This window comes from Leucoraja erinacea, chromosome 9, assembly GCF_028641065.1.
Source record: "Leucoraja erinacea ecotype New England chromosome 9, Leri_hhj_1, whole genome shotgun sequence".
Classification (NCBI taxonomy): domain Eukaryota; kingdom Metazoa; phylum Chordata; class Chondrichthyes; order Rajiformes; family Rajidae; genus Leucoraja; species Leucoraja erinaceus.
In genome coordinates this window covers 16,227,100-16,251,913 of record NC_073385.1, presented here as the reverse complement: position 1 = coordinate 16,251,913, position 24,814 = coordinate 16,227,100, and the positions used below count along the sequence as shown (strand labels likewise).

At 41.4% G+C, this 24,814-nt stretch overlaps 1 protein-coding gene across 1 annotated transcript in view; it reads left to right on the top strand.

Annotated features, from left to right (window-relative positions):
- The window catches only part of ston2 (stonin 2), an 88,817-nt gene that overhangs the window by 34,118 nt on the left and 29,885 nt on the right, over positions 1-24,814 (top strand). Inside the window, exon 4 of the mRNA XM_055640196.1 lies at positions 2,526-2,675. Coding sequence (XP_055496171.1) covers positions 2,526-2,675 — 150 coding nt within the window. The remainder of the gene's footprint in view (positions 1-2,525; positions 2,676-24,814) is intronic.

Here is a 24,814-nt window from a genome sequence, read left to right as displayed (position 1 = left end):
TTTGGAAGTCTTGTTAATATTTATAATTGTAATTTTATTTTAATAGCAAGTGGTGAATGTACGAAAGTGGTGCAAAGGAAATGACAGGAATTAAGTGTTAGTTTGAAATTAGGGAGGGGGTTTGGGGGGGGAAGCTTCAATAGTTGACTGAAGAAAAAGATAACTCAAACAATTATATTTTACCAAATTTTCTAAACTCTACTGAAGCATACAAGTATAGTTATGTAACAAATACAGTATTTTTTCATATAGCCCACAGATTGTCACAAGATAATCACTATAATGTAAACATTGAAAATGGATAATTATAATCTTGGGGATTTTAATGCATTGAATGGTGGCAATCCAGACCCGTGTCCCTTATGAAAATGGTCTTTCAATTGTTGATGTTCATCAACCCACATGTCTGACCACTGCACCCTCTGGTTAACTAACCACAGTCAACATTCCAGTGGGCCTGAGTTCTCAATGACTGTTTAGAGGTACTGTATTGGTGAATCAATAATGTTGTATTTCAAAATGCTGAACTTGCGTAAATCAAAGATAATTTGACATAACACAATTTTTAGTGTAATAGAAAATAGTTTATTATTTTTTGAATTCTTTAGATAATACAATTCATTGTAAAGATGAGAATGATCATTTCAGTACAATGCTGATTGGTCAGATTTACATGACTCAGCCGGTTAGATTAAAACCATGTGAAAAATACATTTTGTTTGGCTGAATTCACATGAATAGTGCAAAGCAGCTGTCAGTAATCCTTTATCTGGCCTTTCTTCGCAATTCCAGTCTTTTCTAATCCTCTGGGAAAGCCTGTGTCTATTTTGCATTGGAGGTGATAAAAACAGTCAAACCACTGACCCAGTCCTACACTATTAGTTAGTTGGATCTATAATTGCATAATTGACATTCTTCCACAGTACACTGGGAGCAACTGGGCCATTTGTGGGAGTTATCAAATAACATACAACACAATAGCGAGTTTTTTTTTCGTAGTAGAGGTCATCCAACATGCTTTAAGGAATTATTGTCCAGTCCTGCGGAAAGACCTCAAGTTCTTGAACATTGCAGTACTCTGAAGACAGTGACTTAATAGCAAAAACATGATGAACCTTTCAAGAAAAAAATTATTCCATCCTGCTAGTCTGTGTTTCTCAGATTTCCTTTTAGAACTATTGTGTTTGGTATTAAATATTCCTTTCAATGGCAGAGAGCTTTTTGGCAAACTGGTGGAGTAGCTGTTAAAAGGTTATGAATGTCATGTACAAAACCCAAAGCCATTCCAGGACTTTCACCAAATGGAGGCACCTTCACCGATCGGGCTAGTTGTCTTATGTGGGGGAATTTAACATCTTTCTCTGGTTTTGCATATGAATTAGAAATGGGACAAGGGCATTGTCTCTTGAGCCTGCTCTGCCAAGTGATTAAGATCATGGCTGTTGTAGAGTGGATAGTTGGAACTTTATTCCAGACTAAAAATGTCAAAGACTAGAGGGATAGCTTAAAGGTGTGAGGGGGGGGAGATTTTAAAAGATGTATGGGACCATTAATTTTTGGGTTGTAGGTGCCTGGAACATGCAGCCAAGGGTGGTAATGGACACAGACACCATAGTGGCTTTTAAGCTGGCTTGAAGGGCCGAATGGCCTCCTGCACCTAGTTTCTATGTTTCTAATAGTATTTTAGGACATAGAACAGTACAGCACAGGAATAAGCCTCTTTGGCTGTGTCGAACATGATGCCAAGATAAACTAATCTCATGTGCCTACACACGATGCATGTCCCTCCATTCCCTGCATGTGTCCATATAGACAATAGGTGCAGGAGTAGGCCATTCGGCCCTGCGAGCCAGCACCGCCATTCAATGTGATCATGGCTGATATATCTGTCTGATTGCTGATATAACAGCCTCTTTAATGGCACTATAATACCTCCTCCACCACCACATCTGGCAGCGTGTTCCAAGCACCCACCATCCTCTGTGTAAAGAAAAACTTGCCCCACACCTCTTCTTTAAACTTTGTCTGAAACTAGAGGACATAGAAGGTTGAGAGGGACTCGAGGGGCAAACTTTACACAGAGGGTGGTGGGTATATGGAACAAGCTTTATAGGAAGCTATAAAGGTGAGTGTAATTAAAATGTGTAAAGGATAGTTTGACAGTATGTGGATAGAAAATGTTAGAGGGATGTGGGCCAGATAGGGCTAATAGTTAGACATCTTGGTCAGCATGGACAACTTGGGTCAAAGAATCTTTTATCATTCTGTATAACTCTCTTTTGCCTCTGAAATTGTTTGTTTGTGGTAAATGCAGAACATAATTTTATTCAATCACATAGGTCAGGCAGTACTTGTTGTTTTTTAAACTACTTTTTTGGATACTTCAATAACCATGTGAGGCTTCAATTACTCAATTCAACCCAATGTCAATACACATCTCCCTTTGTTCAGTCTATGAAGGTAATGCAGGTTTTTGTGGTGATTATAATACAGCTTTTTGAAAATGCAAATTCTACTGATTTTAGGCTCAAGAGAACCTCCGACTTCAGAAGGGAGTTGGACGACACAGTCTGAGGAGCCCTGCAATCTAAGTTTGGCTCCATCATACACAGATCTGCATTCTTTAGACGTAGAAGATTTGCACAGTAACAGTATTTCCAGATCTGCATCTCCAGGTAAGGCCAAATTGTATCTGAAGCAGAAATTTTTATTTCATTTTAATCCCTTTTGCTTTGCATTGTGTTGTTGATTCAAAAACATGGGTGACTTTAACTAGTACTGATGTACATCTAAATGTAGCGGCTTTCATTAGTATGGCTATGTGGAAATCTTGCCTAAAGTTGGAAAATTCATACTAAATCTTTGGCTGTGTGTGTTAAAAATTGTGTTACATACTGTAAGACGCAAACATTAATTTATTCTGGACTCCCAACAGTATGTTTGTATCCTTGGGGTGCACTTTTTGTTTACAATTTTAACTTCATATTCTTGTGTCAGTGAATTTCTATCAGTTCTGTAACTTTCCAGTGTTGATGCCACACGTAAAGGGAGGATATGCATGCAAGTACCTCTACTGCAACTTTGTGCAGGGTGGTGGTGTATGAAGAATGGCTGCAGTTGTACTAGGAAACAGATATGGTCCAAGATGTACAGAATGGGGCAGAGAGGTTGGAGTACAGATGTGTTGTGTGCAACAGGCCCACCAGGGCTACAGCCATGTGATCCTGGCAAGAAACTGCTCAGAGAAATTCCTATATCTGCATAGTCTATATGTTTGAACTTTGGGGAAGCTGACAATCCTGGCAAAATCTCATGCCTGATTTGTTACAGATAAACTTAAGGAAAAGCTGATTAAACCACCTTGGTGTATGCATAGAAATTAGGTGACTGCCCTTGTGCTGCTGTGATGCATAATAACCTCTGAGAAAATGCATTGATTAGCAGAAATAATCCAAATTCAGACTGAGCCCTACTTCATCTATATGGAAAATCGTGTGTGTGATCTCAAGATTTCTGTGTTGAATATATTCGGCAAATGAACCTCCATAGTCTAGCAATGTTACAACATTTTGAGATTTAAAAAATCAAGTCTGTAATTGATCCCATCAGATAAAGCACAAAAATAAGTTTAATTTGACACCTAATTCACTTTCATATCTCAAGTATTTAAAAAGTTATGGCCATTTTCATACTCGGAAATTAGCATCTTGTTCCCTATTGATTTTCTATGGACATAACAAAAAAGCTGTGATCATGGACAGTCAAAAGGCCATAACCTTCTTAAAAATTAAGAGAACTGAATGAAATTTTCAGTTATCGTAGATTGAACCATTCTGAAACAAACATAAAATAATCTAACTTGGATGACCTGAAATTAAAGCATATAATTAGTTAGTTACCCAAGTGTAGCAAATTTCAAACTTCAATTCCTAGATCTAAACATCTATCCATTTCTTAATAAATGATTAACGTTTTTAAATAGCCCAAGTGTCCAAATAATATTCATAAATAATTCACAATAAAACATGATTTTAAAATCTCATTTACCTTAATTTATAGGCCAAATGGAAGGAATTTAGTGTTCAATTGCTGTAAATTAAAGTCAATTTTAAATCGGCTTTCTAGTGGGTTCCTGTGAACGCGCTGGTTTAGAACGTTCACATTGCGCTGGATTTGTGCCCCCAAATGCCCAGAAAAATACTGCGGGATATAAAGAGCCCAAAATTAGCTACTCGCTATAGAAAACTTTATATACAGGGTTCTTAAGAAGCCCCTTTTAATGTAAAAATAAGGTACATACCTTTAATTGTTTGCTTTATAAAACCCTGGGGCTGCGAGAGGTCGCGGGTTTAGAGAGTGATTTTTAAACTACTATAACTATTATACAAGGCCATAAAAACTAATAATACCTTTTGCGACGGGGTCTTTCAGCGATTTTTCGTTAATGATTTACTAGGCTGAACATTTTCGATTGCAACACCCTAGTAAAAATTGCGTTTTAAACCCGCCCCCTCTAAACAGCGTCAAAATCGCGCACACGGGGTGGGGCAGATTCTCAGACACGATTCAGGTAGGTTTTGTAACATACCTACATAGTCCTCTTATGTGGAGAATTCCAAAGAGGCACTCTGATCTAGGTAATGAAATTTCTCATCCTTGCTCTGAAAGGGTGAACCTTTATTTGAGATTGACTCTTGGTTCCACATATCTCAGCTCGATAAATATCCACTTTGCTTTCCCTGTCGAGACCTAGCAGAATCTTGTGCATTTAAATACGATTGTCTCAGAACGTACGTCAAATCTGTTTGGTCAAACATAGGAGGCAAGTATTTGATTGAATAAAAGCAGTTGTAATTGTAATTACAACTTGTTTATTTAAAAATTGTAATGTTTTCATTCACTCTCTGCATGACTGGAAAGTGGTTGTTCCTACAATTCTTCTTGACAAAGACTACCGCCACAATAGATCAACAGAGGATGTGATCTCGCTGGCTCCCCACTATGCACTAGACCATTTGGATAATAAAAATACATGTTGTCTGTTGTCTGTCGGCTACATTTTGGTATTCAACATCAAAGACCCAGTTCCCCTCCAAATTTGTTACCAAGCTCGGGGAACTGGGTCATTGCGCATCTCTTTGCAATTGGATCCTGTATGTCCACATCAGTAGGGCACAATCGGTACTACTGGCACCAACAATTCCTCTTCGATAATCATCAGCACAGGGACATCTCAAGACTGTGTGCTCAGCCTGCTGCCCTTCTCACTCTATACCCATGACTTTGTGGCCGGACACAGTTCCAATTCCACCTTTAAATTCACAGACAGCACCACCATTGTTGGACGAATTACAAATAATGGTGAGTCAGAGTATAGGAGGAATATGGAATGTCTGATTGAATGGCGCGAACAACTACCTTGCTATCAACATTCAGTAAAACAAAGGAACTGATCTCTTTAGAAGAGGAAGGCGGAGGATCCACAAACCTGTCGTCATCGAAGGTTTGGTGGTGGAGTGAGTCAATAACTTCACTTTCCTGGACATGCATATCTCTGAAGATCTGTCTTGATCAGTCACAAAGAAAGCTCATCAACTCTGCTACCTTAGAAGATTGAGGAGATTTAGTATGTCAGCAAATGTTCTGAAACGTCTACAGGTGTACAGTAGAGAACATATTGACTGGTTGCATCACGGCCTAGAATGAAGGAGATTACAAAAAGTCCAGTCCACCATGGATACTGACCTCCTCATCATCAAAGGGATCTACAGTGCCCTCCGTAATGTTTGAGTCAAAGACCCATCATTTATTTATTTGCCTCTGTACTCCACAATTTGAAATATTTAAAAAAAATCACATGTGGTTAAAGTGCACATTGTCAGATTTTAATAAAGGCCATTTTTATACATTTTGGTTTCACCATGTAGAAATTACAGCAGCCCCACATTTTAGGGCACCAAAATGTTTGGGACACAGCAATGTCATGTAAATGAAAGTAGTCATGTTTAGTATTTTATTGCATGTCCTTTGCATGCAATGACTGCTTGAAGTCTGCAATTCATGGACATCACCAGTTGCTGGGTGTCTTTTCTGGTAAAAAGCTCTGCCAGGCCTGTATTGCAGTCATCTTTAGCTTATGCTTGTTTTGGGGGGTTGTATCCTTCAGTTTTCTCTTCAGCGTATAAAAAGCATGCTCAATTGGGTTCAGATCGGGTGATTGACTTGGCCACTCAAGAATTTACCATTTGTTAGCTTTGAAAAACTCCTTTGTTGCTTTAGCAGCATGTTTGGGATCATTGTCTTGCTGTATAATGAACTGCTGGCTAATGAGTTTTGAGGCATTTGTTTGAACTTGAGCAGATAGAATGTGTCTATATACTTCAGAATTCATTATGCTACTGCCATCAGCAGTTGTATCATCAATGATGATAAGTGAGCCAGTACCTTCAGCAGCCATACTTGCCCAGGCCATAACACCCCCACCACCGTGTTTCGCAGATGAGATGGTATGCTTTGGATCTTGGGCAGTTCCTTCTCTCCTCCATACTTTGCTCTTGCCATCACTCTGATATAAGTTAATCTTCGTCTCATCTGTCCACCAGACCTTTTTCCAGAACTGTGGTTGCTCTTTTAAGTACTTCTTGGCAAGCTGTACCTGGTCATCCTATTTTTGCAGCAAACCAGTGGTTTGCATCTTGCAGTTTAGCCTCTGTATTTCTGTTCATGAAGTCTTCTGCGGACAGTGGTCACTGACAAATCCACACCTGACTCCTGAAGAGTGTTTCTGATCTGTCGGACAGGTGTTTGGGGATTTTTCTTTATTATAGAGATAATTCTTTTGTCATCAGCTGTGGAGGTCTTCCTTGGCCTGTCAGTCCCTTTGCGATTAGTAAGCTCACCAGTGCTCTCTTTCTTTAATGATGCTCCAAACAGTTGATTTTGGTAAGCCTAAGGTTTGGCTGATGCCTCTAGCAGTTTTATTCTTGTTTCTCAGTCTCAAAATGGCTTCTTTGACTTTCATTGGCACAGCTTTGGTCCTCATGTTGATAAACAGCAATAAAAGTTTCCAAAGGTGATGGAAAGACTGGAGGAAAGACTAGGACAGCGCAGAAGATCATTGGTTGCCCTCTCCCCTCCCTGATGGATATCTACACCTCCCGCTGCCTTAGGAGGGCAAAGAAGATCATCAAAGACAGCTCCCATCCTGCGTTTGGACTGTTCGACCTGCTGCCCTCTGGAAGGCGCTATAGGTGCATCAAATCCAGGACAAATAGACTCAGAAATAGTTGCTTTCCGAAAATTATAACTACTCTTAATTCAAATTCACACCTGCACTGACTTCACAGCCCAACACCCGGACTTCCATCTGTATATATGTATATAGCGCCGCAGAATTGTGCACCTATTTCCCCCCCCCCCCCCTTCTCCCTTCTCCCTTCTGTTTTTGTTTTTCTGTTTCTTGTTTTTTTTTGTACTAAATTATATGTATGCACTGAGTACGAGCAGCTTTCAATTTCACTGTACATGTATAGTGACAATAAATGGCATATCTCTATATCTCTAGGTGCTGAGAGCTCTCTTTACCTGCATTAAGGAGGCATTAAAACACACCTGAGCAATTACAAACACCTGTGAAGCCATGTGTCCTAAACATTATGGTGCCCTGAAATTGGGGGACTACGTTTAAACATAGCTAGTTTCTACATGGTGAAAACAAAATGTATAAAAATCCCCTTTCATTAAATCTGACAATGTGCACTTGAAACGCATGTGATTTTTCCTATTACAAATCTCAAATTGTGGAGTACAGAGGCAAATAAATAAATGATGGGTCTTTGTCCCAAACATAATGGAAAGCACTGTATAGGAGGCACTGTCTCAAAAAGGCAGCCAACATCATCCATGATCCACATGACCCAGGCTACGCTCTCATTTCACTTCTGCCTTGGGGAAGAAGTTAAAGGAGTATGAAAACTGCAACATGCAGGTTCAGGAACAGCTTCTTCCCAGCCATCATCGGGCTATTGAATACTACGAACTCCAACAAAACTACGAACTGCCTTGGTAGGGCCTTTGGGCTTTGTGTTGTGCGTTATACTGGGGTTTTTTTATTTATTGAACTTTTTATTTTATATCTATTGAGTACAGTTTACAAAACTCTTGCGCTGCTGCAAGTAAGAATGTCATTGTTCCGTTTTGGTACGTGTGACAATAAACCACTCTCTTGATTTTCTTACCTGCACAATATTTTGGAACTGATTGCTAACCAGATGCATATTAAAAGGATGAAATCCCTCAAACTGGATATCACTGAATTTCCATGGCTTTGACTTTGCCTCCAATTTGTAGCTGGTCTTGGTTAGCGGGACCTTCAAGCAGCAGAGACTGCTTGCACATTGCTGCTTAAGTTGGATGCTGGGTAGTACTTCTCAAATGCTGTTTGTTAATAGGATTGGTAGTCTTTTGGTGATTGAGGGGAGGGATTAGCAGTGTCTCCTTGGAAACTGGTGGAATGGAAAGCCAGCAGTATTGAGTGATTGAGAGGCTGCCATTATGTAGTGGGGCCAGGGTTGGGTTGCTGGGGAAACCACAGGAATAGAAGGATTACAGCATCACAGAGGCCGATTCTGATGTTGGGATGGTGAATCAGTGATAAGAAAATACTGGTGGCATTGTTTCAGTGAAGAAGTTTAGGGGTGTGGGGAGGGTTTGTCCAAGGATGCAAGTAAATACATTTAACTTGCATGCTTTCCAGAATAGTATTGTGTGGAGGGGCAGTGCTTGGGAGCATCTGATGGGCGCAAAGAACCTTTACGCAGGGAAAGATGTCAGCCATGCAAGAATGACTGAAGATAAAGCGCATGATCAAATTTGTACAATGACCTCGCATTCCAGAATTGTTTATCATTTTTTATTCTGGAATTATTTATTGTTTTTCACTAGCAATCTGTAAAAATGTTTTACTTTGACCTTTGTTTTGTGACGCAAGTTCAGTTTAGTTTAGAGACACACATGGAAATGGCCCTTTGATTCATCGCGTCCACACGGACCGTCGATCACCCATTCACATTAGTTCACTATGTTATCCCAATTCCCCATCCACTCACTACAATCAGGGCTAATTTCCAGAGGTCAATTAACCTCCAAACCCACATGTCTTTGGAATGTTGGAGGAAGTCCATGTGACCACAGGCATAATGTGGAAATTCCACACAGACTGCACCCAAGGTCAGGATCGAACTTGGGTCTCTGGCGCTGTGAGGTCGCGGTTCTATCAGCTGCACCACTGTGCATCTTTTTGTGAAGACTGGGAAAGAAAAGGTGGTCTAGGCAAGGAAGAAATCCTCAAAACTGCTTGTTCTTGGGTATATTTGTAAACTTTGTCAATATTTCCAAAGCAAAAAAATGATTTGAACAGTTCCATAAAACACATTTGATGATCTGGTTGTCATAACTTTGGTGTCCGTCAAAGTTTAATTGGTATAACTTGAATGGTAGATTTCTAATGTTACAAAAGCACATTTCAAAAGTAGTTCATTGCAGAGCATTATTGTGGGATGAGCTTTATCAGTGAAAGGCAACAAATAAATGCAAATCATTTTGAGATCATTAAGTGATGTTGCCTAGTGATAGTAGTCTGACATTTTATGTTCTGCCTATTGACAAGGTTGGTTTGTGGGTGGGGGGGAGGAGTGGGAGGCCATGAAACTAATAAGTATACCACTTTTCATTAATTGTTTCTATGCTGCCTGCATATTGTACCCATCAATCATTTTTTGAAGATGTCTCGAACTAGTTTATTGTACTGATATCAAATGTCTTTACATATTTTTATTCTTAAAATTATCCAAATGCTCCATCGGTTTTAAAATAATAAAAATGTCCAATGTATTATTTGACTTTTTGGATTAACACTATCAATTTCTTTGAAAAAAGCCTATTTGTAGAATGATCTCCAATAAGGGCAAACTCTATTTCCTGTCTCAAGGTACTTGATGTATTGATCAGTGGTCAACTTTTTTGGGCATGTGATGTAGCTGTTTGAATTTATATAGCCTTTTTCTGTGGCAGATCCTTGTGAGATATTTCATAGGAGCTGATTTGATCGTTTTAACAATGATACCCATGAATTGAAAAGCAAAGAACTACAGCACTGGGAATTTGAAATAAAACCAGGGAAAGCTGGCTCTATACTGCAGGTCAGGCAACATCTGTAGAGTTAATATTTTCAGGTCATTTGTCTTATGATAATGCAAATGAAATGCAAGGACAAGCAATCATAATCTTGTTCAAGGAACCTCAAGGACTAGCAGCTAAGAGCACAGCAGTGGTAAATGTATTTTACTGCAGTTAGAGCTGCACAAGAGGGAATTTGGGTTAACTACCTTTGAATGTGGCTGTGTAGAATTTGCACGTTCTATCACTGTGTAGAATTTGCACATTTTAGTGAAGAAAGGCGACAACACCTCCTCCACAATAATTATCAACACTGTTGCGCTGCAAAGATGTATTCTCGGTTCTCTACTCTATTCCCTATACTCTCCTAACGATGGGTAAATTTGGCTTTAAATCCATCAACAAGTTTGTAGACAACATCATCGTGGTGGGCCAATGATTAGACTGAGTACAGGAATGCGATAGAGAAGTTAGTGACATGGTGTCAAGCACAGTTAATCTCCCTAAATTGTCAGCAAGAAGAAGGAGCTAATTATCAACTTCAGGAAACAGGGTAAAGGACATGCACCAACAGTGCAGAAGTGGAAATTTATGAAAGCTTCAGGTTCCTTGATGTTAATATTACCAATAATCTGTCATGAATCAACCACATTGATGTAAAGCGAAGAAGACACAACACTGCCTCTACTTCTTGGCATGTCTGCAGTGACTCTTAGAAATTTCCACAAATGCACCATAGAAAGCATACTGCATTACAGCTTGGTTTGGGAACAGATCTGTCTGAAATTGTTGAGTAGCCCAGTCCAGGCAAGACTTCCTTCCCACCATCGACTCCATCTACACAAAACATTGCCTCGGAAAAGCATCCAACGTAATCAAAGACTTCACCCACCCAAGTCATTCCTCCTTCTGACTCCTGTCCAGCAGAAGGTACAGAGGCATGAAAGTGCATCACCAGACTTGGGAACAGCTTCTTCTCTGTTAGCAGGCTTCTGAACGGTCTCTCCATAAGCTTGGGAACTATCTGACTCGCCTCCACACCATTGTGGCCATTGGATTAGGTCTATAAAACTGTTGCACTACAATGCTGAGAACTATATTATGCACTCTATCATGCCCGTTGCTGTAGATGTTGTACGGGTTTGACGTGATTGTAGTTATGCAGGGTATCTTTGATCTGTTTGAATAGCATACAAAACACAGTTTTTCACTGTATACGTGACAATAATGAACCTAAACCAACCCCTGACCAAATGGGTTGTACCGAGTGCTTTAGCTTCCTCTAACATTCTAAAGATGTGATGGCAGATTGATTTACAGCAACCAATTAAAGGAGAGTTGATGGGCTTGAGAGAGAGAATAAACATTGCTTTATTATTGTCATGTGTATCGAGATACAGTGAAAAATCTGTGTGTGCCATCTAGTGAAATCAAACAATACAGAGGTTTGAAATTTTACCAGGTTGGTGCCGTCAGCAATGGCAGCCTCGCCTGCAGTCCGTCTGTCTTTTTGTTTTTTTGTTATTTTTAGTGTGTTTTAAAAAGTATGTGTTAATGTTCTCTGGTTTGTTTTATTTTGGGGGGGGGGGGACTTTTTTTCAATCTCTTACCTTGCCGGAGATGCGATTGTTTTCCGGATCATTTCTCCGGTTGCTCTACGGCCTAACATCATGGAACTGGAGGCCTTGCTCGAGACTGACTTTGAGCTCCACAGCGGAGTCGTGGACTTACCATCGGAGCCTGCGATCCCTTGCTTGGAATCGAAGCTCCAACCGTGGCCTGTGGATTTCAATATCGAGGAGCTCCCAGTCTCAGATAGACTGATGTTGGGAAGCTCCATGCCACGGGAGGTTCGACCAGTCCCGACTCGGGAGTCCGATAGCCCGGCACGGAGAGCTGAGATTCCCCCCCCCCCCACCCCCGATGCGGGAGCTTGATCGCCCCAATGCGGAGGGCTCGACCGCCAGTTGCTGGAGCCAAGATCGCCCCGACAACGGAAGATTGGGGTGCCCCGACTGCGGGAGGACAAAGAAGGGAAGAAGATTGAACTTTATTTTGCCTTCCATCACATTGAGGAATGTGCAGGAGTCGCTGTGGTGGATATTCATGTTAAAAATGTATTTGGGTGTCTTGTTGCTTTTTATTGGTGTGACTGTGGCCATCTGAATTTCACTGTGCCTTAATTGGTACATGGGACAATAAACTGACCTTGAAAGAACAATAAATTGTACAGCTACAAGGAAATGAGGAGAGGGAGAATGGTACTGATTTCTCTTATTTAGAACCGGGACAGACCCTATTGGACAAATGGGCTCCTGTGTCGTGATAAGGAAAGGGTTTTGGATGTCGCGTCTCAAAATCTTCCACATCTCCTGGGAATATAAATGAACCAACATCAGTGTCCTCTTCCAGACAAATATTGAGGCTGTAATAAGACGGAAGTGACAATTGCCTACCAATGGGAAAGCTATGGCGTTTGTATGCCTGTCACCAGATCCACCAGGTACTTGAAACCCGCACTTATTCATGGGATTCCCTGCCCCATGAGCAATCAATATGGCGAAGGAGCTTTAACTTGAGTCTCTTTGGGAGCAAACCTAGCAAAAATGGCAGAAGGAATATATCCGTGTCCTACATCCGTTGTTAAACTGCTCTCCCATCTGAGACGGATTCTGTATATCCTATATTGGCCACCTCAGAATCCTTTCCCCAAGTAATTGCCTAAGATAAAGCAGACATAAGAAGCTGCAGACGCAGGCATCTTGAGCAAAATATAAAGTTTTGGCAGAACTCGTCAGTCAGGCAGTATGGTAGAGGGAATGGTCAAGCCTCTAAAGATTCCTTTTGGTACTCTACCAGAATGTTATTATAGACTTTGTGGCCAAGTGGGGTAGAGCTTCAAATTGTGGTTTACATTCTAAGGCAAGAATTCTCGCAACAAAACCTAAACAAGTAGTTAATGCCACAACAAAGAATTTGATGATGTACTCTTCCTGAAAGCCCAACGTGTTGATAAATATATTCCAAGAAACATTAGTCGGAGAATATAATGTAACCCTTTTCTACTAAGCTAAAGTCATGTATTTAAAAATTCAGTCAGTAATAGTCAGTGTATAATCAAAGGGTGTGCCAACGGACAAATCCATATTTGATTTGTGAGCTCCAGGCTGAGATTTATTTGTTCAAACCCTGGCTTAAAATTACAAAAGAAAAATTTAACCAATAGAGCAACTTGAGTGGGATTGTCAGCAGTGTTTTCTTCAGGAACAATTCAAGATGTTTCTTTGAGCTTTTATTGATTTGTTCTTTGCTAAATGTGTGCCTTTCTTGTTATCTTTGGTGAATAATGCACTGTCGGAATGAAAGGGAGATGCGAAAAGAGGAAACTGCAATAGCTTGAGACACGTGTCTTTCCTGACATCCTTACAGCTTCTGCTTTGGTGCCACAGACAACAGAAGGAAGAAACAAATGGTTACCCTTCCACCAACAAATACGGAATATGCCCCTCCCTGCTCAAGGGCATTTCAGAAGAAATATGTGAAAGGACCCATTGTTAATGTGAATTGGCGAAGCATTCTTGAAGGAAATGGGGAAAGAAACTGATCTCAATTAGTTAACTGCTTTGACTGGGGAAGTTTAGTTTAGTTATACAGCGTGGAAACAGGCCATTCAGCCCACCGAGTCTGCGCCGACCAGCAATCCCTGCACATGAACACTATCCTACACGCACACTAGGCACAATTTATACTTTTGGCCATGCCTATTAACCTCCCAACCTGTGCGTCTTTGTACTGTGGGAAGAAGCCGAAGATCTCAGAAAAAACCCACGAGGTCACAGGGAGAACATACAAAATCTATACAGACGGCACCCCGAGTCAGGATCGAACCCGGGTCTCTGGCGTTGCAAGCGCTGTAAGGCAGTAACTGCGCCACCATGTCGCCCAGTGAAAGAATGTTTTTTTGCATGGAGGTGAAAGAACTGAGCAGGTGAGGAGGAGGAATGGTGTGAGTTTACCTGAAATTGCAGAATTCATTATTCACGCTGTTAGGTTGGAACATTTGTGTAATGAGAGGGAAAGGCATATTAAAACAAGCAAAACATTGAAAGCTGCTGCCTCACAGCACTGGAGGACTGGATTCTATCCTGACCTTGCGTGCTGTCTGTGTGTAGTTTGAACATTCTATCTGTGACCAAGTGGTTTAGCTCCAGGTGCTCTGCTTTTCTCCCACTTGGCCCAAAGTCATTGTAAGGTAATTGGCCTCTGTATAATACCCCTAATGTGTAGGGAGTGGATTAAAAAAAAATGGGATGACAGAACTAGTCTGAATGGGAACTAGTCTGAAGAAGGGTCTCGACCCGAAAAGTCGGCCATTCCTTCTCTCCAGAGATGCTGCCTGTCCAGCTGAGTTATTCCAGCATTTTGCATCTACTTTCGATTTCAACCAACAACTGCAGTTCTTTCCTACACTGAACGGGAGATCGATGGACTTGGTGGGCTGTCGGAGCTACAGTATTTCCATGCTATATTTTTCAAACAATCTTCAATTAACTCAGTATGCCAAGCAACAGTTATGGAAAAAGAAAGGGATTTCTTTCTCCACACTTTATTTATCATTGACCTTGAAGTATAAAAGCAGTCAATTTATTACTCCCTCAACATTTTTAAAATTTAAAATAGAAATGGTTTCAATGGGATATTTCTGATAGTTGGCACACAATACAAACTGTTATATTTTCATTTCATGTACTGACTAGTTATCTTTGGAAGGTTGTCGTTTGTCATCCAAAGGCCTGCACTTAACGCAAGCAGTGCGATAAAAAGCAACTGAACTGGTGCCTGCAGGACTGTTATAGTCAAAATCAAGTTGGAACAATTTATTTCAAAGATTATCAGATTTTTTTAATTTTCTATTTAAGTATCTATCTACTTTTTCATTACTGGTGTGCTTCTGCCAAACTAAAATTAATTCCCTACTAATGGAGCCCACATCCCGCCTGCTAAGTTTGTATTGTTCCACCAGCTTCCACTAGGGGCACCGCATTGAAGGCAGCCTCTGCCTACAGTCTGTTCGTTTTTTTCTATCTTTTTATTTTAGTTTGTCTTAAAAGTGTGTGTTTGGAGTTTCTTTACTTTTTTATGTAGGGGAGGGGGGTAGGGTAAGTGGGGAAACAGCTTCTCAGTCACTTACTGGCGAGGATGCCACTATTCTACGAGTCGCGTCCTCGCCCCTCTCTTCGCGGCCAACCACTGGATCGGAGCGGCCTTTCCTGCCGGGTACCCGGACCAGAGCTTCAGCAGCGGAGTCGTAGCGCTGGATTTACCGCGGAGCAAAGCGGCGCGATGCCTACCTGGATTGCAGTTTGAAGCTCCGGAGTTCCAACATCGTGGAGCTGAGGTTTGAAGAGCTCCCAACGCGGGCGGCGCTGACCTCAACATTGCGGAGTCCCTGGGACCCTTTGCCGAGGTCCGCCTGCGCAAATCACCGCCCAGCGCGGCCTGTGGACTATGGGAGCCGCCGACTATGGTAGGAAGCGGCCGATTCGGAGGTCCAAGCCGCGGAGTTTGTTCTCCCGGTCCGACGTCGAAAGGGCCACCTTTGTAGCGGCGACTGCGGAGGGCTCGGGAGGCCACGACCACTGGTGAACATTAAGAACAACAGAGGAAGAGGACCGACTTTGGTGCCTTCCCTCACAGTGGGAAACTGATTCTGCTGTGTGGGGATGTTTTATGTTGGACTCTATCGTGTGTTGTGTACTTTATTTTTAATTGTATAGCTGTATGGTGAACACACATTTCACTGTGCCAACTGGCACATGTGACAAATAAATGTGTCTTGTATCCTTGGATCACTCTCTCCATTTTGGCATGTTTTTTTGATTAAAGGCCGGTGTTGATTCTAAATTTTCAATTAAGTGCCAAGAGTCATATATTTGACATGACTGTGCCACAATGCTGCTATATTTTAAACATCGAACAGATGCGACTACAGGATTAGAATTTCTGTCCCTAGTAAAAATAGTCCAATCTCTCTCCTTTAGTGTCTTGTTTGAAGATGGGTTTTTCCATTGTTGGCTTTGACATGGCTGAATTGGCCAGTGTGGGACCTGTGAGCTCTATCACAGGCAGAGTAGGAGATGCTAAATGGTAGGTAGTTTTGGAACTGATGAAGAACTCTTATTGCCAGTACAGTTAATGCCATCCTGAGAATGTCTCCATTTTAAATAGTCTTGGGCTAGGAGAATGCTAGTTTTTTATCGACAATCAAAACTGCAGAAGATAGAATTCTGAAATGAAAACAAATGCTGGAAACTTTCGGGTCAGGCAACATTTGTGGAAAGAGAAATGGTTAAGATTTCAAGGTTGGGAGTTGGCAACTTATTTTGAGAACTGCTGTTCACAAAGAGTTAAGTTTATGGAATTATGGTATATGAGAGAATGGACCCTGTACTTAGCATCCACAAGATCCTGTACCAATCTGCCCTCAGTGAACCCAACCAGCTTCTGTAGGGTAATTTCAGACAGTTTTTAATAAAAATAAATCCTATTCAAGATTGTCCATCAAATATGATTCCAGTTACTCGAATGCCACAAGTGTAATTATTGTTTTAATAGTGTGTTAGCTCCAAATTTTGCAACCATTCTACACATACATTTTGTTTTTTTAGTATGATTCACATCACAAAAACATTTAAGAGTATGTGGGGTGGGAGAGAGAGGGGGGAAATGGTAATGTTTTACTCTATTTTTACTCCCAGGTACTTTAACGTTGTGTTGCTTCTCTGGAACTATTTCCTGTATGTTCTTGCTTCACCTTACAAACAACAGGCCTGAAGTGCAGAAGGATTACTTGGTGGGAAGACTGGTCTGGGTGTACAGTAAGCGTTGCATAAATTCTAAACTCATAATGTTAAAGTCTAAATGGAATCCAAGCAAACTTCCTACATAGCTAACTTAGAGCATCCTATTTAATCACTACCCTTTGGCTTCTCTGTGTTCAAAATAATAACATCCTGTATAATTTTACAAAGCATACAAAAAATGCACCAATTCAGTCTAGCATATTCTGAATCCAGCATGAAGTACAACTACATTAGTGTAAAGGCGAATTCAGTTAAGAAGACAGTTCGCCAGAGAATTCAATTAGACATTAAAATTTCTCAAAAGAGAATATGTATAATTAGATCAAATCCTCAGCCATTTTTTTTAATTGTCCATTAACGGGGATAATATCTGCATTATTTGTAAATCATTGACTGTAAAAAGATGCTCGGGTTGAAAAGATGCGTGATCCATATCCCTCCATGTAAAATTGGGCCGATGTAGCTTTTGTAAAGATTACACTTGAATGAGTTTTTATTTTCAATGGGATGTAAAACAGTGAAAATTAAATCAACTGCCATTTTTCCAAAATAAAAATCAGGTCATTTTTACAATTAATGTAGAATCAAGTATCTTGATTAAGTTTATAGTTTCATCATTTAACTCTGAGTTTGTGAAAAGGGGATTTCTCTACGTTAAAATGAAACTGACCACAAGTCTGCAGCAGGCTCTCTTCAGCAATCTAACAATTACAGTTGATAGCACCATCGATATGTTATTGAAAGGGGGAAATGTCCATTTTGAAGAATAAAACTGTCTAAAGGAGATACCTATCCAGAATTGTGTGTGTGGGTGGGTCTGACTAGATCCAGTTCCACAAAGCTTTCCTATTGAATGGAAGTTCTGGTAGATAGAAAGAAGGCATGGAGTGTTATTGTTAAGAGGTCCATTTGATCAGAAGATGAATGGCTTAGTGTGGTTCTGTCCCAAAGTGAACTGAACAATTCTTTTGGATTTGTCACAATGCACAGAATACGTAGACAGATTCTATTTAGCACATGCTAACCACAAAAGCATCCTTTACATGTCTCAAATAATTTTTTTTAGTGATACTGTAAATACCAAATGAGGCCATATACATACAGATATCTTTCAGGTGTACAGGTGCACAACCTTTTATCCGAAAGCCTTGGGACCAGACACTTTTCGTAATTCGGAATTTTTCGGCTTTCGGAATGAAAGATTTTTAGCGTAGATTTTAACGGCTGGCTCAGTGGTAGAGTGCTTGGCTCATATCCGCAAGGTCGCGAGTTTGCGCCTCGATCCCGGCAGTTACTCGATCGCGAGTTTGAGTCTTCAATGTAATTTTTTTCTTGCAGAATAGTAGAGAATAGGGAGGGTTAGGCTGGGATCATTCTCTGCGAGATGATCTTAGTGCGGGAGACAAGTGTAGGAGAGGTGTACTGACTGTGTGGGCAGAACTTTGGAAGTGATTGCCCACCATTCTCAAAAGCCGCTGTGTCTCCCTGTCCCTGGGATAGCAGGGGGCGATCAAACAGCACAATACTCCCCTCCCCCTCCAACTCCAGAGGAATCCGCTCTCCAATGAGCCGCTACGGCGACAAGTGGCAGTTCGCCCACAGCCCGAGCTGCGCCACCCCAAGATCAAGACTACCGTGCACACTATCACCCTCTGCCCCTAGGGGAGCGTGTTCCTCTGGAGTTGGAGCGGGGCTGGGCTGGAGTTGCTGATCTGGGATCTCCGTGCTTGCAGTGGGCCAGGGGGTCGGTGTCCCGATGAGGGGGCGCAGCTCGGGCTGTAGGCGAACTGCCACTTGTCGCCGTAGCGGCCCATCGGGGAGCAGCTTCTGGTGGTCCTGACGTCTCCATCCTTGCAGGTGAGCAGGAGAGTGGGGTTGTTTGCAGTTGCAGAGGGAGGGGGCAAGGGCGGTACAGCTCCCAGTCTCAGCTCCTGTCCAGGGAGGTGGCCGGAGACGTCAGGACCAACAGGAACCCGCTCACCGATGGGCCGCTATAGCGACATGTGGCAGTTCGCCCACAGCCCGAGCTGCGCCCACTCATCCGCAACCCCAAGAACAGGACGTACCTTGCACACCATCAGCTTCTGTCCCTACGGGGAGCGTGTTCCTCTGGAGTTGGAACGGGGCTGGGCTGCTGCTGGCTGGGTCTCTGGGATCTCCGTGCTTGCAGTGGGCCTGGGGGTCGGTGTCCCGTTGGTCCTGACGTCTCCGGTGACTGGCACTGACCTGCTGGCATCGCCGACGTGAAGACAGTGCAAAGCCCCCGTGCCGGTGCAATGGGCGGGGAGCTGGAGAGGGGAGGGAAGGGGTCACACACATGGCCGGGAAGCAGAGGGGTGTAGGTGGGGTGAAACTGAAGGGAGCGACAATCTGCTGCTGCCTGCCCGCTGAGTTTAAAAAGTTCCCACGCAAGACTCATGATACACTGTGTATCGTGAGTCTACCGTGGGAACTTTTAAACTCAGCGGGCAGGCAGCAGCAGATTGTCAACTATTAACCTTCCCGCGCAATATACCCTCACCTTCTCTTTTATGAATGGGGATTTAGTTCCCCATTCTTCGAGGACCGACCGGAGGTTCCGCTGTCACCTCTGCGGGTCGCCCTCAGTGAACATCTTCAAGGACCGAAAAAATGTCCGCTATTCGGAGCTTTTCGTTATTTGGAATTTTGGATAAAAGATTGTGCACCTGTATTTAGAAAAAAAGTAATGGAAAAATGTTGATGCTTATCAAATCTGTTTTAAGAAAAACTGTCTAATAAACGCCATCACATACAGTCACATTCAGTACATTTAATGAAATTTGCCAAAGGCTGTCCTGTGCATCAGGGCAGTCTTTGGCCATCTGACAAATAGTATTTGAAGATCAGGACCTTAAACCTCACTAAAAGGTTTAATAAAGGTTATTGTCTATCAAGCATCACTGAATTTCGCCTTCCAATCGACTTCTGAAGCTCGGAATACCTGAAGTCAGCAATGTAAGAGCACAACGTTGAGGCTTTACTTTTACATTCAGTTAGCTCTGAGGGGCAGGCACAGACACAAATCAGTCATTCTGTGCTCTGTGGAACAGCACCTCGTATTCCGCCTGGGTTGCTTGCATCCGGATGGCATGAACGTTGAATTCTCCCAGTTTTGCTTGCCCTTGCTGTCTCCTCCCCTTCCTTAACCCTCGAGCTGTCTACTACCATCTCCCCTGCCCTCGGGCTCCTCCTCCTCCCTTTTTCCTTCCTTCTCCCCCCCCCCCCCCCATCAGTCTGAAGAAGGGTTTTGGCCCAAAACGTCGCCTATTTCCTTCGCTCCATGGATGCTGCTGCACCCGCTGAGTTTCTCCAGCATTTTTGTGTACCTTCGATCTTCCAGCATCTGCAGTTCCTTCTTGAACATTCTGTGCTCTGTGATGTGAAGAGATTTAAGAAAAGTTATCATAGGGGGAATAAAAGGAAAATAAATGATTGGTAGTTGTGAGATCCATTGGCAGGCTGAGTGCAAGTCTATGTTTGACGTCATTGATGTATATAATGTCACATTGGGAACATCTACTGCATCCGGTGTTCCCAAATAAATTGGCAACACCAAGCATAGGCTCCGTGACCGTTTCGCCAATCACTTGTGTTCGGTCTGCCGAGGCCTAATGGATCTCCTCGTTGCTTAACCCCCTCACCTTTATACACCTACTCGCTGCCAGGCTTTGTCCTGTCCCTCTTCTTTTCCAACATTTCCCCTCTTCCCCTACAATCAAACTGAAGAAGGGTCCCGACACGAAACATCACCTATCCATGTTATCCAGAGATACTGCCTGATAGCGGAGTTACTCCTTTATGTCATGAATTTCAATTCTTGCTAACGGAGAAGCTTGTAAATGTTGTTGCAAACCTTTGCATTTCACAAAGCTGCTCCAATGAAAAGTGCTATCAATGTAGAATTCCAGTTTTTTGAGTTTGTTGCATTAATATTGCACAGAGCTTGTGTACTAATTATATTCCATATAACTGTTCTGGGTATCGCTCCTTGCCATGTGATGCTTTCAGACATTCCACTGTCCCTTAATCCTGATGATATTGCGAAATGAAAAAGGTATATTCCTGTTATCAATTTGATAAGCTCTGTCCACCAGTGGAGCTGATGGGGAGATCCTTTACCACTCCAATCTCCCAAGTCCTGGGCCCTGAAATTGCTGTTTATAGACCTCTTGAAACTATTCACAAGCACACCGTCCAACACAAGCCCTAGAATGGAATTCCTGCCACTGACATGGGAAGCTAGAACTGCTGGTTCTGTCCTTTGTATTTGAGCATGCAGTTAAAAATGGCATTGTCGAGATTAAATCTGAAATACTGAGCATAACATTGGTCTCATTATTTAAAGATAATGCATAGAAGTAATTGAGAGATTTTGCTAGACTAGTACCCTGTACATGGAAAGTTTGGGTTTATCCTATGTGGATATCTTGGGCATGCTATGCTTGTTTCTTGTTTAGATAAGTGAAAGGTGACGATTGAAGCAGAAAAACACTTCCTGGTTCCTTTCAGAGTTGATGTGGGGAGCATGTATCCACTTTATGGGAAAATCTAGAATTTGGGCTCAATGGGGTAGAGCAGGGCAAGTGGTCAATTCCTTTCTCTAGTTTGTATGTTCATAAATGCACATTGGGCAAATTCCCTTGTGCTGCTGGGAAAGTGGAGGTGCCAAATTGCAGGTGACACCATTTGTTCATTCATATGCATATAAAAGATCCCACAACATTATTCAAATAATTTCTTCAAATGTCTTTATTAACCTCGCCTAACACTGTGAAAAGCAGATCATTAGGTAAAATGTTGACACAAGAAATTGCACTTACCAAAAAAGGCACAAATAATATGTGCTGGAATAATACTCAGCGGGTGAGAAGGCATCTGTGGAGAGAACAAATGGGCAACATTTAAGCTCGGGACCCTTCTTCAGACTGATTGAAGTAGGTGGGAGAAGGTTTCCAACCTAAAAAGTTGCCTGTCCATTCCCTCCGCAGATGTTGCTTGACCAGCTAGGTTTCTCCAGCAGCTTGTGTTTTCCTTAAATTTCAAAGCTACTCCATTTGTTGTTTCAATTTGGGGCATTTCATGATCCTAAAAGGAACAGTATAAATGTTTTATTTAATCAAGTACCATTATAATTTAATCGGCCGTATTTTATTTCTACAACCCAACAAAACATTTCAATTTAATTTTTAAATTTCTAGCCATTTATTGTGATTATACAAGATTTTTAATTTTTTTTTAATGTTGCAACTTTTGTTGCTGGTGTATTCAGAAGAAGATACTATTAAATTCAAATAAGGCTTTTCTCATCTAAATATCACTAATTTCCCAATTGAAAATCCCGTTCAAAGCCCACTGTTTCTGCTGCGTTGAAATTGATATTTTTATTGTGCAGTCGCCACATCATTGCTGTGAGTAAAATGGTCAGTACCTTTTACAGACTGACGTGTTTCAACGTGCTTATGAATAGGTGAGACGGATGTGTTTTAACTTTGCACATTCCAACACGCCCTCGGAAGCCCAAGGAAAATAGAGATTGAATGACGGGGCAGCTGGATAGTAAGATATAAACTGGTTTGTCTGGAATCCGTGTCCTCTACCTCTGCTTAACTAATGAAGCAAACAGGTGGAGCCTAATCCTGCCAATAAACTACTTCCTTTTGGACTAAACTCTAATAGTCTGCGAGACTGTGAAAGTAGTGGTATAAATTCTCGTTAATCACTGCACCATGGCAGCCGTAAACATTCCTGTATCTTTGACATTGGCTGTTAAATTAACTGCTATGTTTACTGTTTGAAACCCACCACCAGATTCAAGAACAGCTTCTTCCCTGCTGTTACCAGTCTGCTGAATGGTCCTCTCATAAGCCATGGGTCTAGTCCTGATCTCCCAACCTACCTCATCATGGCCGGTGAACTTTTCTTAATTTGCAATTTACACTATATACTGCATTCTGGTACTTTTCTCTTTGAACTACCTGTTGTACTTGTGTATTGTCTTGTGGCACTCGTGTTTAGTATGATTTTACTGCATAGCATGCAACCAATTTTTCAGTAAACATGGCGATAATATACCAATATTTTGTGTGCTTCAGGTAATCGTGGAATTTCATTGCACCCTGGTGTATATGACAATAAACTAATCTAAAACTGAACTAAACTACCTCAAATCTTTTTTTGAATAATCGTGGATTTTTTGGATTTAGATTTATTTAAGGATTTATTTTATATTTGACATCGCAATACAGATTTCTAAAATTGAGATTTAAAACTTATATTTTTACTGAAATATGGAATAAGATGACTTTGATAAATCTAATATTTTAATCAACTTGAAGTCATGCTAACCTTGCTAATCTTTTAATATGTACATGTATTAGATCTGAATACAATTATTCTGATAAAAACCTAAAATACAAGATTTTTTAATGAACTTTGTTATAGTGTACACAGTCAGGCTTCCATTTTTAATGTGCTTACATTCTTGAAAAACAATGTAAATATAAATTGTGGAAAATATAGCTTCCCAGCACACAAGCTGACATTGGGTGGCGCAGCTACTGGAGCAACTGCCTCAGTGTCAGTGATTAGGTTCAATCCAGATCTCGGTGTCTGTCTGTCTGCATGTTCTCCCTGTGTTTCTCATCCTAGGGTGTGGGAGGGGGTGTCATTGGTACGGAGTTTTTGCATTTTTCTGTTTGAAATTGTGTAATCTGGTGCATACTGTAGCGAGTCTTTTAACTTACACTTGAATGCAATATTTATGCTTTAAATTGGATTCGCTATGAATAAGGTGAGGCTAAATTACATTCCTAATTACATTTCACCAGACTCTGATCAACAGGTGCAGCACATGAATGATCTTAATATATTCATGTATGGAAATCAGATTATAATCAAACAATTGGCCCATGCTGACCAACCTGGTACTACTCCTGACCCTGAGTCCAGTTGCATACCTTCTCTCATTTTGATCCTGACCCAAGCCTTACACCTGCCCCCCTATTCTACCCTGTTCATAGCTGCTTACCTGCTTAGGTTCCCAGTGCTGAACACTCCCATTGTCCCAGCTTTGACTGCATACCTAAAAAGGAGCTATTTTTTCCTTTCTTCTCCCCGCCACCCCCCATCAGTCTGAAGAAAGGTTTTGGCCCGAAACATTGCCTATTTCCTTCACTCCATAGATGCACCTGCACCTGCTGAGTTTCTCCAGCATTTTTGTGTACCTTCTTAAACAATGATAAGAAGATCTTTGTTTTGATTGCACCTACCAACATGTGCACATTATCATATTTACAGTTAATATGTACCAAGGGCAAAGTTTTGTTCCAATGCTCCACATTCCCAATTACTTTTACATTGAAGTGATTGAAATCCAAGTGAAGTATAAATGACATCAGAAAAAGAAAACCTCCGGAATGGATGATACTCATTACGTGGTTGGTTGGAGTCAGTATCAGCACAATTACTATATTAAACTTTGAATCTTCGGATGTCCTGGTTCAAGCTAAAACTAAAGACAAACAATAACCCCCTCACACATTCCCCTGCAAGTATCTTTGTCACTCCTTTAAAATACGCCCCTTCTTTGAACAAGCTCTTAAACATCGCATCTGAATCTGTTTCCATCTGATTACACTCCTTGAGGATGTTCATCTACGTGTTCAATTAATAAAACAAATTAGTCAACAATTTAGTCAAATTAGTCAAACAATTTAGTCAACAAAATAGAGAGAGTACAGAGGAGATTTACTAGA